The sequence below is a fragment of the Falco naumanni genome, chromosome 4 (assembly GCF_017639655.2).
Source record: "Falco naumanni isolate bFalNau1 chromosome 4, bFalNau1.pat, whole genome shotgun sequence".
NCBI lineage: Eukaryota > Metazoa > Chordata > Aves > Falconiformes > Falconidae > Falco > Falco naumanni.
The window spans coordinates 46,394,244-46,411,837 of record NC_054057.1 but is presented as its reverse complement, the minus strand read 5'-3'; the positions used below and the strand labels follow the sequence as shown (position 1 = coordinate 46,411,837).

Genomic DNA, 17,594 nt, shown 5'->3' with positions numbered 1-17,594 from the left:
AAATCTCTGCAGCAGGATGGCCGACAGTTCTTGTAGCAGTTTTTCTTATTTAATTTACCTGTGGATATAAACATTCAGGTTTAAAAATGTGTAATGATTTTTTAAGCCATTAAAATTTTTAGACTTAGTGATGCTTTGTAGAATGGAGGTTAATACTTAATGTGTAAAAAAGCTTCTCCTTTACTCTGTGTTACAGCCTTTCAGTTTAACGCAAGATCTGTTGGTTTGGAGTTGCAAGAAACATTGAAGTACCTTTCCCTTTCATTTCCATTCTTTTCACTTTTAACTTTTTTGCATCTTTCTGTGATGTTTCTCTCCTGTTGCCTCTCTGGAGTGTATCAATCTTTTTAGCCTTGGCCTCCGAAGGCAACATCTCCAAGCCTCCCTCTATAACCTGGTGGTGGAAAATCTGTATCTTTTTTCCTTGGATAATTCCTGACTGTTTCAGTGAGTTTCAGTTGGTTCCTGGGCCTCAGAGTGCCTGTGATAAGCTATGGAAGCATGTACTTGTGGATGAATGATAGGAAATTGTGGGGATAAAGGAAGAAAAGAAAAAGAGAGAGAGTGGAACAGAATCTCAGGACCTCCACGAGATGGCTGACTCATGGAAGGTGTTTCAGGGAACCATGCCCTCAGGTAAGCCCATGAATCAGAGAAAACAAGCTAAGAGTATCTTTAGCCCTTTTTGTTGCTTAATTTAGTACTGAAACACTGTATTTTATGCACAAATTATTGGTATATTGTCTTATAGCATGGATTGCATTTAAAAACTGTATCAGTTCAAGCAAATGAATCAACACTATGGTTTGTTTCTTCAGGGCAAAAATGGGTGCAGTAAATTTTGAATTAGCTAAAGAGGATTCATGAAATAAAAATGTGTTTCAGTGAACATCACAAAACACTTGAGACTAGATTCGATTCACAATTTTTATGTAATGTTAGCTAATGAACAGATAAAACCTAATTACCTATAAATGCAATAAAGAGCTTCTGAAAATTAAAATTTAAACCTAACCACATTGCCCGATGAATGAAAACATAGGAACTCAGATCTCATTCTTTGACAGCTACGGAAAAAGTCTGACTTCAGCAGCAAGTTTAAGTCCATGCTCTGGGACTGGGCCTTCAGCACGTAGATAACTGGATGTGAACAGCTTACTTGCTCTGTACATTTTTGCCCACATAACAAATCACAGTGCTGTTACAGAGCATTCAATTCAAATGCCACTTACTTGATCTCTTCCTGATTTGTGTGATGTCATGTGGCGATCGAGCTGCGTTCTGTACGCAAATGTATAACTGCACAAGGAGCAACTAAAGTTATCTTCATTTTTTTCATGGCGATATTTAATGTGTTCCTTCAGAGAGGTAAAACGCTTGTACCCTCGATCACAATATGGGCAAGTAAGCAGTTGGGAAAATGCATCGGGTGTTCCTACACAGGAGAGACAACACACCATATTAAATAAATATACCTTCCAAACTTATTACCATCAACAAAGGTGCTTTACATGTATATATGATACTGTAAGAAAAAATGCGGCTGCTAGAAGCTCCATCTCATTTAGAAAAGGACCAATGATAACTGCCCCCCCCAGGTATTACATTACTACAGTACGGTATGGTTGCCCCAGTGTACACTGGAGAGGGCTGGCACAATATGATCACCTATAACCACACCTCCCAGTGAGCCTGCTGGACTTCCCAATACAGCACTACAGCTTCTGTTTAAAAAGTGGTCTGAAAATTGTGAAACATCGTTTAAGATCTAGTAATCTTTGTAAATCTGGTTAGCTCAATCACAGACAACCCTCAAATCCTGTTTACAAATTTAAGTCTATCATTGAGACATCTAATAGTCATCCTGTTTGCAGCTCCTAAAGGAATAAATAATATTTGCAAGCTGCAGAGAATACTTTTTTCTTTCTCTTTACCTAACACAGAATTGTTAGTGAAAAGAGAACTGAAAAAAAAAGTTATTAGAAACATGGTTTATAATTCTTATACCTGGACCTGTTGGAGCGGGTCCAGAGGAGGGCCACAAAAATGATCAGAGGGGTGCAGCACCTCCCCTACGAGGGAAGGCTGAGAGAGCTGGGGCTGTTGTGGCCTTCCAGTGTACCTAAAGGGGTGTATCTTACAAGAAAGATGGGGACAAACCTTTTGGCAGGGCCTGTAGCAACAGGACAAGGGTTAATGGTTTTAAACTAAAAGAGGGTGGATACAAATAGATTAGGAAGAAATTTTTTACAATGAGGGTGGTGAAACACTGGACCAGGTTGCCCAGAGAGGTGGTAGATGCTCCATTCCTGGAAACATTCAAGGTCAGGTTGGACGGGGCTTTGAGCATCCTGATCTATTTGAAGCTGTCCCTGCTCATTGCAGGGGGGCTGGACTAGATGACCTTTAAAGGTCCTTTCCAACCCACACCGTTCTATGATTGTATGATACACAGACATGTACCTGTTAGCAGGACATACTGTCTGCAGGACAGAAAGGAGAGAGGACATACTGAGTGAGAGAAAGAAGAGAGATCAAATGTGAGGCTGTAAATACGATTCTAACATGATCTATGGAATCTGTTCTGCTGGCTTTCATGAAGTTGCTTCTGTATCAGTACAGGAGAAGTGAAATCAGATTTCACAAGTCTGTTTCTGAGAAGTCACCATTTATGGACTTCTAACTCCATGTCTTCTTATCAGCATATATCTATCCTCCATATACAGTAACTTATTCTATCCTTGAAAAATTAATTTTCTAAAGGATCAAAACCCCCACTTCCCTTATGAATTGACAAAAGTGTGCTTAAATAAATGCAGGTTTTCCTGTATTTAATTGAACTATGAATTTCTAAGGTGTGACCAATAACCACGCTACTCTTCCATGCTTCAAGGGAAATGGGTTGGAAATTTTGCAAGAATGCTCCTATGCCCTGTGCTGAGCGAAAGCAGGAGAGGAAGCTGGAAGGCCTCTTTTATGCTCTGAAGCATGAGGGGGAAATTTGTACACACTGTCGTTTGAAGTTGCAGTACCATAAGCATTATTAATACTCACAAAATTAATCAGTACTTTAGAAAGTACTTCTGAATTATTTATGTTCATGACCTCTTACAGCAGTTATCACCATAGATTTATTATGTGCTCTAGGAAGTAGCAATTCATTCTGTTTGTGTGGAATTCACTAACTTTATTTTTACTGAACATGCCATTCCCCTTAAGAGTCAAACCAGTTTTCATCATTACTAAACCCCAACACCTTCTCTGTCATATAGCTTCTTTTACAATTGTTATGGTAACAGGCAAAGTAACACTTATATTGCACTGGGTTTTGTGTTCTACCCATTTCTGATTTTCTTGGGAGTAGCCAGGTCATCCAAAAATGAACCTATCCCCACACGAGTAGATACAGAATGCTTCTCTTTAATCCTCTTTTTTCCATCAAAAATTCAATTCACCTGACACAAAGAATACTCCATTTCAGCACAAATACGACTCAGTGGAAACGTCAGAAGCACATTAACTTAAATTCTGTTTCCACTGAAGCAAATAGCAAAATGGCAATGGTTTCCCAAAGCCACTAAAGATTCTAATTCTGTCACTTCTCTTGGTTTGGCAGCATGTGTCTTTAGCAAATAACATTAGATTTTTGGCATTTTCTGTTATAAATGATTAAAACACTGAACATTATTTCTCAGCATTGTGAATTTCAGAATATTTCCCTGTGAACTTACTGAGCTAGGCCCAATTTATATTATTAATACAAATGTGTAATTTTAATGATTACAAGGAAATCATACTGCAAGGCTATAAAACTAATTTGACAACCTGTGCCACTGCAAGCACAGATTAAAATCTTAATTGAATTGTAATTTTTCAGATGGTACTGTTGAGCATGTATCTTACTTAAATTTTGCAAAACTTGTAAAGTAAGCCACAAAATATTAGTAACTCATGTCCTATTTCTGTATATAAATAGGCATGTACACAGTTTAAAATACTCAACTATTTTAATTTATTTATTTTTTTTCTACAATATCTGGAAGAGAATAACAAAATTGTTATCATTACCCCTTTCACTCCTCTCCCTCTGACCCGAGTACAGTAATAACAGCTACTGTAAGATTTTTGTTCAATTATGTACATTTTTTTAAATGACTGGAACACAACTCCTAACCGTTTACGTAGAATGTTACTTCATTGTGAAAAATCTTTAATAAAGGAATACAATCTAGTTGGAACTGCAGTTGTCACAGGTTATGAAAGCTGAACATTTCAATAGCAGCACAGAATGCAAACTCAGAGTCTGAACAGGTTTTGCCTTCAAATATTTAATGATGAAGATGCCTTCAGTGTTTCATGAAGAAATGAACAAAGTATGACTTCTCATCTCACTCAGAAAAACACCTTAAGCATGAAACTTCCTTAGAAAAAAAAAGACATCTACTTAAAAATAAGAACAGGTAATTATTTTTTCACGCAAACATTTTCACGTAAAAAGTTTCTTTTTACTTCACTGCTGTCTTTTCAGGAAAAAAAACCCCAAAAGTCCATCATAGACCAGCTACCTAAGAAAGGAACTCCTATTTAATAGAACCTTTTGGGTATTCTGTTTAGAAATACAGAAAGAAAGTTATTCTTACATAAACCCGCACTATCTTGCTTCGCTCCCATTATATTTAATACATGTTTATTCTGTTCTTTCACGCAATGCTACCGAATGGATTTATGAAAACTTGAATTTTTATTTCCAGTTACTTGAGATTACCATTTAGGTACATATACAACAGAACCGCACTGCATCTCTTGTTTCACAAAATCAAGTAGAAATGCTTTTTGCATGATAATCACATCCTCTTAAAACTATTTAATGAAGATTCCCCCCGCCCCAATTTATACATGTATGCATTGTTGACTTCCGAAATACGACAGCACGTTTCGGTCAAATAGTACCATTTATTTCATAACAACAGAGCTGGTGACATATTTACCATTTTCATCCTGACCACTAGCTTCTGGTGTGCCTTGTCTCTGGTCCTCCTCAGGTGCTTCAGGGTAGATAACAGCTGTATCTTCTTGTTGAAGGAATTCTTCAACATTAGGGTCATGGTTTTGTTCATTCTCTGCATCAGAATCACATTCATCTTCTTTTACTAAGAGGGAAAAACAAGATACAGGATATGAAATGAAGACTGTAAAGAACATAAATGAGCTTCACACTGCCAAATCACCTTCTATCCAAGGATTTCAAAACTCTTTACAGTTATTAGCATAGGTCAAGCCCTTTAAGATGCAGGAATACAGCAAGTTTTAAAACAGAGAACAAGTGGCATAATGACATTTAAAAATTCGACTAAAACCACAGTTTGCCTCTCCAACTCAGTACATATTTATCATTTTAGATTAAGTTGTTCCCCTCAACTTCCCTAAAAATCTTAAACACAACATTAATTATGATTTAGCCATAGTAGCTTGAAGGGCAGTTTACCATCTTGGCTCCTATGTTTGCAAAAGTAAACTTGTCTTCAAGACATGATTGTAAATGTTATATAAGGCCTGTTCATTAGCACAAGTCCAAAAGATATTTAAACTCTGAATAACAAGTTGGCCAGCTGAAATGCAGCGAACCGGAACTGTGAGTGGCTTTTTCTCCAGTGTTGGAAAAGGCTATCAAAAATTTTTCAGATATAGTTAACGTCCTTCAACATTTTCTGGTTTAAAACTTAAGAAAACAATCAATGAGTAACTCTATTTCAAAGTTAACAAACAATAAATTATTTTACTTATTGTTTGTATGATAAATATTTGCTACCATGTATTTGCCTAAATACGTTGTTCATAGTTTATTTTTACCATGGTGGAACATTCTGTGAGAGCTCTGCCTGCGGCACACTAAATCATGACAGATCTCCTCTACTATTAATAATGTGAGGTATATTTTTAATAGGAAGGAGAAGTTTTATGACTCATCTCTCAGTGTGAAGTCACATACTCAATTTACAATTTGACACAATCATTTTATGACATGAGGCAGTCTCTCACATATAGACTGCAATGCTATACACAATGCAGTTCTCCATACTTGTTTGGCTTTATAGTAACTAAAAAGAATGTGTGAAGCTACAGTTTTAAACTTATCAATGTTTAATTATTTCCTTTTTTTTTTTTTTTCTAAATGAGGCTTGCCCTCATATTATGGAACTATTTAGTGTTGAGGGCATTTAAAAAAAAAGTATAAAAACCTTTTAAAAAGCTGTACGGGCTATATGTTAAGTTTCTTGTCAACCAGAGAAATAACAAAATAACAGAGCATCTGGTTTTGTCTGGTACTGTGATGGAAGTATATACTTTATTTTGCCTTCTGTACAGAGGAGTTGATAATAAGATACAGTATTAGCTTAAGTTTATTTTAGTATGTTACTTATTAGTTTTAAACACTATCTATTGACCTCTACTTCTATTCTATACAATTACACTTAAGATCAGCACTATTCCTTGTTTTGCTCTTAGGAGACAGGGTGCTCCAGCAGTCAGCCCCCGCACAGGACTGCTCCGTGTCACTGCTCAGCTGCACCTCTGGAACCAGGACACCCGAAAGGAGCCCAGACTGTTCCTCCCCAGCTAAAACACTGTTTACAATTTAGGACCTCTAGCGTGGAAAAGCGATGCATTATATAAAGAGAGGTGGAAGAATTTCAAAGACTTCAGAAGGATACTCACCTAGCCAAAATGCAATAGCACTTTATGAATAAGGGACTCAGATTAACAAAGAAATACCTGTACATCCAACTTCATCTGTCTGAGCTTCAGGCCCCAGGATTTCCTTTGTTTCTTTTCCAGCTGAAATAGTACATTTCACAAAAAGAAGAATGAATATTTAAAAAAAAAACAAAACAACCACCAAAACCCCAACACACACAACGATTTAATATACTTGAGTGATTTCTTCAGCAATTTTTTCTATTTCTGTATTGTTTAGAAGAACTGCATTTAAACAAAATGTTCTTTCAAAAATATGGATTGTGCTATTTCAGCAGTGTGTAATCAATTGAACCACAAAGATATTCCATGGTTAAAGAAATGAAGTCTTAAAAGGAAGCATACTAAACACTAACCATTATTTGAAGAGAGGTAAAGACAGGGACAGTGTGTTTCTCCAGCAAACACAGTCAGCTACTTAAACAACCCTATCTGGAAATGCAGCTATCTGATACGCTGGAATATTTCTTCCAGAAAAGAGTATCAGCCCTCCCACCCTCCCCTACATAAAACCACATTTACATTATTTTCGTCAATTAGCAGTTTTGGGAAATGACTGATAATTTGCTGGTAATGCCTGCAAGCAGCTACCCAATGCGTTCTCTTTCTTGTAAACTGTCTAGAAAGCACTTACAGGCTCTGATTGCTTAAACAAACAAGGATTTTAAACACATGCTCCCCACTTCAGATCAACTGTGCACTACAAAATCGTTTCACAAATCAATTCCTATATTCAGTATGAGTTTGCAGGTATCAGACACCTGTAGAACTATTGCTGTGGAGCTGACCTGCCTCCAAAGCTCCCCCAGCTCCTGCTGAGCTGCAGTGGTCAAGGATGCAGCCTGGAAGTTTTAAACACAACAGCCTGCTGGGTCAAATCAATACACGGCACAAGATGTTCCTAATTTACGTTTGTTGGGTAGCCTGGACTGGGAAGTTCTTACTGAAAAGGCCACTGCTGCCACTTCTGTCAGTACCTGGCTTATGGTAGGACTGTGTAGGAAAGCTATGTTGGTTGTTTTGCTCCGTTATCGGTAGTATGCTATGCTAATAGATGTGAAATTAAAGTGTTCCTTGATCTGAAATGGCAACTGTTATACTTTTATTTACATCACTTCAGTGCAGGCAAAAATCCTTTAGTTTGGCTAGTCAAAACCCCAGAACATTCCAGCTCTTTAATTACAGTAGAAGCCAATTTCTCCTTCATATGGAAGATGATATATTCTAGGAAAACTTTTAAATCTCAGATAATACCAGGTCTCTCAAAGGAAAAGACTGTTATTTCTGTCTACTTTATTAAAATCCCACAGACCAAATATATCTGCAGATAGTCACAAACAAGAAATATGCTTAGAAGTGAAGTGTAACTCTTAACTCGTGCTTTAATTTTGTCATCTAAAAAAAAAGCCCAAACAGGCTGTATTTTATCGGCCAATACTGGACTGTGAGATAATTATCTTTTCGGCTTATGATATCACAGACTTGGTTCAGAATCTGTAGGATGGATGACTGCATGCAACACAAATCTAAATCCAAAATTTAATTTTGTATCAACAAACATGAAGCAAACCCACTATTTTTCTTTAGAAAGGGTTTGTGATTTTTCTCCATTATGAAATAGGAAGAGGGGAATATCAGCAAGTTATTACTCATAGGAATTTAAATTACAGTGTCTCCAGAAAATTCCATTGGCTTCAGTACAAATAAAAGTTATGCCTCCCAAGGGAACGACAAGGAATTTATGGCAATAGAGATTAATCTCAGTGAAGTTAAAAACCTCTTAATATTAATAATCATGTACTGCCTCTTCCAAATATCTAAAAGTGACGTACAGGGAGGAGCCCCTTTTCCACAGGGGGTGATCTTCCCTAATGTGGTGGGAATAATTAATAATTTGAAAAATGTTAAGTAGAGCTCATTCTTTACAGCTATATATGGTCTACAAGGAAGGCGACTTTGCAATCGTGCCCTTAGAAGTCCAGTTACTACGCTGCAAATAGAGTTGCTGGGAAGCAACAGAAAGGGATGTGATGATGGGGACTTAAGACAGATCTTAAGACAGATCTGAAGACACTGTTCCACCGAGCAGAAGTCACAGCTCTGAATTCCAGAAGAAATTTGAGCTACCTGTTGAATGACCACTTAAATACAGGTCTCCATGAATAGCATCTAGGGCATGACTATCCGTCTTGGCATTACATCTGCACATACCAGATAATTGTAAAACACATTCTTGGACTTCTGTATCTCATCATTGCTTGTGAACAGCTGCATAGAGATATGGTGGGACTTCCTAGGGTTAAATGCTAATGATTTTCACATTACAGGCAACAGTGTGCACCAGCAGCAATCACGCATGACACAAGCACTGTGTCACAGGCTGACAGTAGACATCTCCGCGTGGGTAAGATAACTGATCAAATTTAAACCAGTAGCAAAATGGAAACTTTGGTTCTAGACAGAAAGACAAACTTCACTGAAATTTCCACCACGGTCTTATCTTCAGAGAAGGGAATAAATTCCAAAGCCCATCAAAAGAATTTCTGATCTAAATTCTTCAGAGCTAGTTTTCTGACATGCATGTACAAAGCACTATTTACAGCTTACAGTACTGCCCGATTGTTTGCTTCAGTGAGTATAAACTTGATCAAAAAGATGCCACACTTTTTAGCCTTCCTCCCCAAAGAAATTAATATGAAATAGTGCAGCAACCTTCCTCAGCAACCCAGCACACTGAAAGAACATAATCCTTCTTATATATGAGTTAAAGGAATTTTGGAGTACCAGGAAAAGTTTAAACATAAAACATAAATTAATTTTTAAAGTTTATTTCAAGGTCTTGACAATTTTATTGAATTTTCAATTTTTAAAAGTTATCTTAGTTCTAGGTCTGAGATCTCTACATTTGCCAAATACTTGTATTTAAACATAATATATAACAATGCTTTTTAGGCACATTACTATAATAAGTCAATAAATGTAACCTTTTCTTATTTTTTTTTTCTTTTTTTAGATTACAGCATAGGTTTTACTTCAAAATAAATAAAAAAATATTCAGAATATTCAGAATCATTTCACACGTGAATGCTGGCACACTGCCAACAACTTGTGCAGGATACTTGTGGTTCACTTTTTCAAACCATTATGACTGTTTCAGTTAAACCTCTTGAGATACACACCTTATATTTAAAACACCTGTTCCAAAGGTCTTTTAGAAATTCAGTTAGAATGACTGGAAATGGAAAGAAACTAATCTGATAAAGAAATGTTGCGTGTGTTGTTTCTATTCTTGGGCATTCGTGAACAGAATAAACATGTAAAAAATTCATTCTGCCAAGTTCAGCTAAACCCAGGAACTTTCAGTACTACTTTACTGATGAAACACAACTTACTAAGACTGCTGTAGTGTATGTTTTCTAAAAATAATCGCCAGTCCTGAAGATGGTATTCGTGTTGCATGGACACCACCCTCAGTACCTTTCCCTGTATAAGGGAGATCATGTATTCAATACCGCTCTCTCCGGATTTCTAATGAGCAACCAAGACTGATGATATGATTTTCAGGTCACGCGTTTCCTTCTAGGAAAGCTATAAAAAGGAAATAGTACTTTACTATTGTGAATCAAACCTCCACAAAACTTAATGTAGCCTTCATTTTTCTCTTGTAGTCATTGCCAGAAATTCAAACAACTTATTTCAAAAAAATCTTATCAAATAAACAACGCTCTGGACTGCTACAAAAGAGGCTTCAGAATGCATAATTTTTATAGAAGAAATTTAAGGTAGTTAATGCAAGCCTGTATGGCAAGTGTTTTTAATCTTTTGTCTGAAAGCCTGTCTTCGTCAGCGACGACCAAAGCAGAGAAAGCACTGCCTACATGGTGATTCTACAATCACAGTAGAATTTGCCTCAAATGCTTCATTTTAGCAAACAAATTTTAAAAGGTTAAAAATGGCACATTTGAAATAAGGAGCCAAAGAAGGTGCCATCACACGTCTAGAGCTCTGAAAAACCCCAGAAGTTTTTCCGAGGCAAGACAGATGTGTCACGTGTGACGTGTCGCAACCACCTGTAGGTACCTCTTCAGGAAACACTCAGCCCAAAGGGTCTTGACCCAGCACCTCTGTGAGCCAGCGCTCTTCTTCAATCCCTATTTCAGGGTTTCTACACATGTGCGTGAAGGGTTCAAGAAACTGTGCACACACAGCCCTGCAGTTCCTGATAGATATAGCTGCAACAGAGCAAAAATATTACAGGATAACTAAGAAAATCATCTACCTAATAATTTAGCTCCAGAATACTCATTTCCCTGCACAGCATATCTTGGCAATAGCAGCTATGTAAAAACAGGCTGAGTTGATGCTATTCTTTGAACTCTCAGCTGCTCTCTCTCAGCTGGATCGCAGTTAGGGACCATATGACTGCTTTCCATTTATTTAGACGTGAGGTCATGCAATTTGTCTTAAACCACCAGTTTTAACAAGGTGGATGCTAAAGAACTGCGGCTGGAGTTCAGACACAAACAAGGATATGCCAGAAAATATTCTGCATCTTTCAGGGGATTAAGGCCAAATTCTGCAATAAATTCCACTAATTTATGCATTTATCCCAATTTGGCTCAAATGGAAGCATGCTGTGTGATATTATGAAACTCAGTATCTGATTCCACAGTAAAAGGCCCATTTCCTGATGGCTTCACATTTTCAACTCCTAAAGCTACTGCATAATACGTACAACATTTACCTCCTTCCAGTGTTTTCAAAATACAGATTCATTATGAGCAACATAGATTATTCTAAACCTAATAACTGGAAAAAAAGATTTCTGGCTATATTTTACAAGGGAAAAGGCAGAAACAGCTCACAAGGAGAAATTTACATCCGAGTATCATTTTGTGTCATGGTTTTGGCTTATCACTTTCTCTCCAAGCTGAGCAAACCCTGAACCTTACTGGGAGCTTTGGCAGAGACCTGTCATGCAAAAAGATTGGGAAAATTAAAAGCAAGTAACTACAGTCTCTGATCACCCTTGAGAAAGCTGCACCTACAGATCTGAACCTCCTGTTTAACAATGCCAACGGCATGAATGCACCTCTGAATCTGACTCAAATATTAAAGAATGAACGTAAAATATAGTACAATAAATACATTAAAAAACCTTTTTTATTGCAAATATTACATGTTATCTCAATAACAAAGTGACCAAAAAAAGTCCTATCGAATCTTCATTTTAGAAACCTTTCTCTACATAGCATCATCAGTGAAAATGAACATACCTTCATCTTCCCAGCAACTGTTTGTACTCCCTTCTCTTTCACTGTTTTCTGGTAATACTGTATGGTCTGTTGGCAAGTCATCTTCTGGCACACTAGCATCACAGTCTGCTGCATCAGTTACACTTTCTTCTTCCACTATATGCAATTTATCTTCATCGTCTGAATCTGAGTTTGTTTCTACCACGTTATTATAATTGGTGACTGTGGACAGACAAAAGGAAAATGCTGATCAATATACTCTTAATTTACAGCATGGAGGTCCAAAACTTTCAGTACTGTGGCCAGATGCTATATCTGGGGCCCCTCTGTGGAGTCACATTATTATCCCTTCTTTCCACATGGGGATGGCAGCGGCTTATCAGCAACTTGGGCATAACAGTGGCACGCAAGGAGACAGCTGGCAGCTGCTGGGCTCCCAGCGCGAGGCTGCACAAGGAAAGGCAGCGGACAACTCCTGAGTTCTCTTCTGGGCCACACTGAAGCATCAAGCTTCCAACTGGATCGCTCCAACCTGGATGCCAGCATTACTGTATGTTTCCTTTAAGAATGCTACAGCCTGGTCAATAGCCTGTGAAACACTTAATACTGATAACCAAAATTTTGTTACAGACAGATGTGTGTAACGAGGATAAGCTGTATGTATACAGCAATCAGTGGGGTACAGAAGGAACAAAACTATAGGGAAACAACTGGCACTGAAGATCAAGCGACCCCAGGCTGAGCACACGTAGCTCAGCCGCTCTTGCCCGGTCCCACGGAGCAAACCCTTGCCGGCAGCTCTGCACTCTCCCTGTGCTCACCCAGCCCATCTCGTGCCAGCTTTGCCTGTAACCGATGCCACTCCCATGCTCCAGGAATGTGAATCAAGGAGCAAAAAAATGGGAACATAAGGAGATCTGATTCAGAAGGCCTAAGGCTCCTGATCCAAACTCAAATGCTCTTGTAAAACCCTCATACCCAAAGATCACGCTAAAGACTCAGCAGGAAGAATAGTAAAAGAAAAATCCAGAGGTGACTTAGAAAGAAAATCTCGCATAACATTTCCCCAGCTACCATGAAAAGGTAATAACTCTTAATTTTTCAGCCTGGAGAACATATTGTGCGAGTCTTGTGAACAAAGGATTACATGACGATATATATGTTTCTGTCATATGGGAGCAGATTATTATTAAATAGTCTTCATTCGTAAGCAAGCACGAAAGATCAGCTACGGCCATTTCAATTTAAACTGTAAGGATTAAGTATTAAAAAAAAAATTACTTTCACAATCTGTTGAAACGTCTTGTTACTCACACTGAAGTTAAACTATTAAACATTTATATCTATATGTGTATTACTTCTTCACTGCCAAGTTTGAACTTACTGAAATGCTTCGAAATCCGGTTTAAGAAAAGAGAATAAATTTATCGATCAACAACTAACACGAGTTGCCTTGGCTGCAGTACTCCTGCAGTGGCTATCAGGATCATACCTGGGAGGCACACATGCATGTGCTACTTTGTGGTACCTGCATGCTGTCATTGTTAGCACATGAGAAGCCAGACTGATTCTTTCATGTGAAATCCTGCCTATGAAGGTAGATAAATATCAAACTAGACTCCTGCTCTTCTGAAGTTAGCTTTTTTAAATTTATTTTCTTTTCCCAAGGTAGGCATTCTAGTCATTTAAAAATGCATTTAAGCAGGGAAAGCGAGTAAGATTATGAGCTGACAGGCTACTATCTCATGTTCTTCCAATTCAGGAGATAAACATCTCATCTAGAACATGCATAAGCATGACAAAAGAGCCTTTTGAATTGAAAACAATCATTCCCTATTTCCATATTTTATACACACAGTCTTATTTGAAAAATGTAGTAATGCCCCACTATTTATGGTATTGACCTCTTCTAGGACAACAAATTTAGGCAGATTGCCTAGACACTAGTGTCTGGTCCATTCCAATCAGTAAATTGATACTCACTTTATATTCTGTAACAGATTTTGCAAAGTAAAATAGGCACTGTAAGGGATGCTGTAACATTGTGTGAAAGAGAAGACCTACTTGTATTCCTTCACCAAAGCAGAAGAGATTTATTAATTCATTTGCCTGAGAAATGGTAAATGCAACTTTATAAAAAAAAGCATAAGAACAGACATACAACAGGAGGAAATGGAAAAATTATTGTTGTCTTAAGTGGTTTTTACAGTGATGCTTAGATGCAGAGGATTATTAATGTAAAACACCAACATATTCACCTTTGACACATGCAAAGGAGATCAATAAGAGCATGGATCAAAATTTACAGGCATAAGTTCAGGCTTCAGTAATGTAGATAATGAAGACTTGATTTTTTAAAAATACATTTCCTGTTTAGTTTGGGAAATTTAGTAGAAACCCCTATATTAGATTTAGAGTAGCTTTTCTGGAAACCAAAAATACAATCAAAAAGTTTGTCCTGAGGAATTCCACTTAAGGAGAAGAAATATATCTTCTTTTCCTCATCATATATTTTATTTTAAATATAATCTAATAATTACGACTCTACCTTGAAACGTTTTCATACATTCTCACTACACTCACTCACACGCTAACTCTGCAAAACTTTAAAATTCCTCCTTCTCCATAAAAAGTGAGGAACAAATGATCTTTGGGATTTTGGTTCCTTCCACCAAAGACCAGTTATCAACAAGGCAACACAACAAAATCAGCAAGAAATCTGGCTCTGACGTTCCTGTTTTCCTCTTATGAAGAGCTTTGGGGGAAATAAAGGGCTCGGCACATTTGGGATCGCCAGGCAACCCACACACCAACTGTAGCAGAAAGTCGAACACTTAAAACAATAGAAAAGTCCATATTATCTATATGTAACTCTAACTAAATTATTTAATGTTGTTTTCCCTCTACAGGATCCTTGACTCATCTGGTGCACTGATGGCAAACACACAGGAAATGCTCCGTTTCATGGAATGAACTGAGTATTTGTAGCATCCTGCCTCATTTTTTTCAGATTGCAAAGTGATTGCTCATTCTTTTTATCCCCATCAGCCAGCAGCATTCCCAAAGCCTCATTTACAGGATGTTAGCCAAAACGGGATTCCTCATTACATATAATATATCATATATTAGATAAGGCATTATATATGTATATACCACATATTATAGCTATATATTATACAATTATATGATTATATATATTATATATAATTTCCCTACATGAAATTCAGCAGGAATGCTTCGAAACATATAATTAACTGAACTGCAGTAGGGTGACAGCTCCTCCGTTTCACAGAGAAGAAACTGTCTGCTTAAAAACCAGAGGATTCTTTTGGCAATCGTGGCACTGCCACGTCAGTGTAAGGCATTTTGGGCCTTACTTTTCAGAGGATTTTGCATTTATACAGCATTTTGTATTTTCAAAGCACACCTGTGTTCATTTCAAAAGCAGCTGTGCTCAGAGCCCAGCTACCTTGGCCTGTGTACCACAGCAACTAGAAACACAGATCACCTCCAAAATAAGTGACCTTCCAGAACTACATAAAGCCTCCTTGAAACAGAGAGAATAAAATCCAGTCTTTCAGTGGAGCTTTCAAATGCCTTAGAGAGCACGCTTTGATTCCTGCAGCCCTTTACTTAAATTACTACACTTTCCAGCAATTAAGGCAAGGGTTCTGGAGGCAACAGCTTCCTTTAATAAACACCCCTGATTCATTCTCTGGGCACCATTCCTCCTGTGAAAAATATTATGTGATCACATAATTAAAGATCTTATCATTACGCATACATGCAAGGGACAAATTAAAACAGTCTGAACAATCTTCATTCTGACATTTTCCAACTTTTTTTGAATGCTCGACTTTCAAAGTCAAGTGTTTGATTTCAAAGAATGTAACGATCAATATTCTTTCATAGAAACGATGGTTAAAAAACAATGAAACTCTGTAATTGACTATATTTTTAGCCAATTCAAATTAAAACCCCATTACATGGTACCACACCGATGCCTGCATGGCTGCAAAGCTTAGCTCAGCAATGCAGTTCTGCTTCTGGTGCCCTAAAGACTTAAGGGGTGGCAGTAGCAGGCTGCCATCTTCATTTGCTTCAGGCACGTTTTGGGTACATGTTTCACAGCTCTTTGAAGACACTGAAGAAACCATGGAACTATGGCACCTGGCATCCAACTCCGGGGGTAGCCACCCTCCTCCAGTTCAATCCTAGAGCCAAATTTAGACCTTCCCTATCTGCACATCACTTTGGGTGTTTTTTCTTCTTGTCCTTGATGTTTCCTCAGAACAGCCACCGCTGATAGAAGAGGACAACAAGCTCATGAGGCTCGCTTGATGCCTGGCATCACAGTAACTGCTGAAGTTGGGAGGCATAAATTTAATTAAACCTTTTTGGACAGAGATTGAAACACACTCAACACAAAAGCAGTATGTAGAGACTACTGCTTACAACCTCTGAAAGAAATTCAATTGAATATACATAAACTATGACTTCAAGGGGCTTCTAATTTGGCCAAATATCCCATGCAGAAAATAAAAAACACATGTAAAACCTCACTTAGAAGAACAGTTACAGCTTTCCAACGAAGTAACTACAAATACTTCAAACTTCAGTAATATTTACTTTTATTTAACGTAATTTAGAAGTAGTGACTGCCTAAACTAAATAATTCAGGCTGGATCACAGGAAACTGGCACACACGGTAACCAGCGTCTACACAATGAGACAGTGCCCTCTGAAAAGCAGGGACAGCTAGGGAGGTGACATCACCCTCCGCCACCACTGCTCTGGGGACGGCTGTCAGCAGCAGGGGGGGAAGAAGCAGACCGCTGAAGGGAACCTTATCTTCAACTGTAAAAGCTATGTCTCACTCAAAACATGAACCATGGCCGTAAGCCTCTGAAAACAGGCCAGCAGACAAGCACACACAACGTATAACAGACATACGGGCCTATTCTGTCCACCGTATAGCATGTAACCTTAGCATAAAAACATACATTACTGTATTAAACAGTTTCATTATTAATTTTACGTTTACTTTCACAGATCACTAGAAAAGAAGGCCCCATTTTCAACATATGTATTACAAATGACACTGAAGACTAAATACTTAGTCAACAAAAAAATTTTACATCATTACTATATATCTTCTGAAATGAAGCTGAAATATAAATTAAAAAAAAAAACAACACACAAAAAATAAATCTTATGAGCCATAATTGCTTCTTTTCCTGTTGATCACTGTCTTGCTACAGGTATCCTGATTCTTAAAGAATAAATGAGTACCTGTGGTTGAAGCTTTCATTGCTCTAAGAGTAAATGACTGTAAAATGAATGGCAGAAAGTGAGCTTTGCTTTCTGGATTTTTACAGTCCTAAATGCATAAAAGATGTATGATGTTGCACAACTCTAATTAAAAAAGAAATATGTTCAAATAGAATTAGCAAATTAAAGAGCTAAAACAGAGAAATATATTATTTTGCTGGTTGAATACAGCTAGGCATATGTCTAGCCAAATTCAAATACAGTACTTAAAAGGAAAAGAATTTTTAGTTCTTTGATTTAAAACTAATGAAC

At 37.5% G+C, this 17,594-nt stretch overlaps 1 protein-coding gene across 1 annotated transcript in view; it reads right to left on the bottom strand.

The window, feature by feature from the left end:
- The window catches only part of ZEB1 (zinc finger E-box binding homeobox 1), a 126,239-nt gene that overhangs the window by 13,037 nt on the left and 95,608 nt on the right, over nucleotides 1-17,594 (bottom strand). The window contains exons 2-5 of the mRNA XM_040593360.1: nucleotides 12,033-12,233; nucleotides 6,775-6,837; nucleotides 4,989-5,150; nucleotides 1,233-1,435 (exon numbers count right to left, since the gene is read on the bottom strand). Coding sequence (XP_040449294.1) covers nucleotides 1,233-1,435; nucleotides 4,989-5,150; nucleotides 6,775-6,837; nucleotides 12,033-12,233 — 629 coding nt within the window. The remainder of the gene's footprint in view (nucleotides 1-1,232; nucleotides 1,436-4,988; nucleotides 5,151-6,774; nucleotides 6,838-12,032; nucleotides 12,234-17,594) is intronic.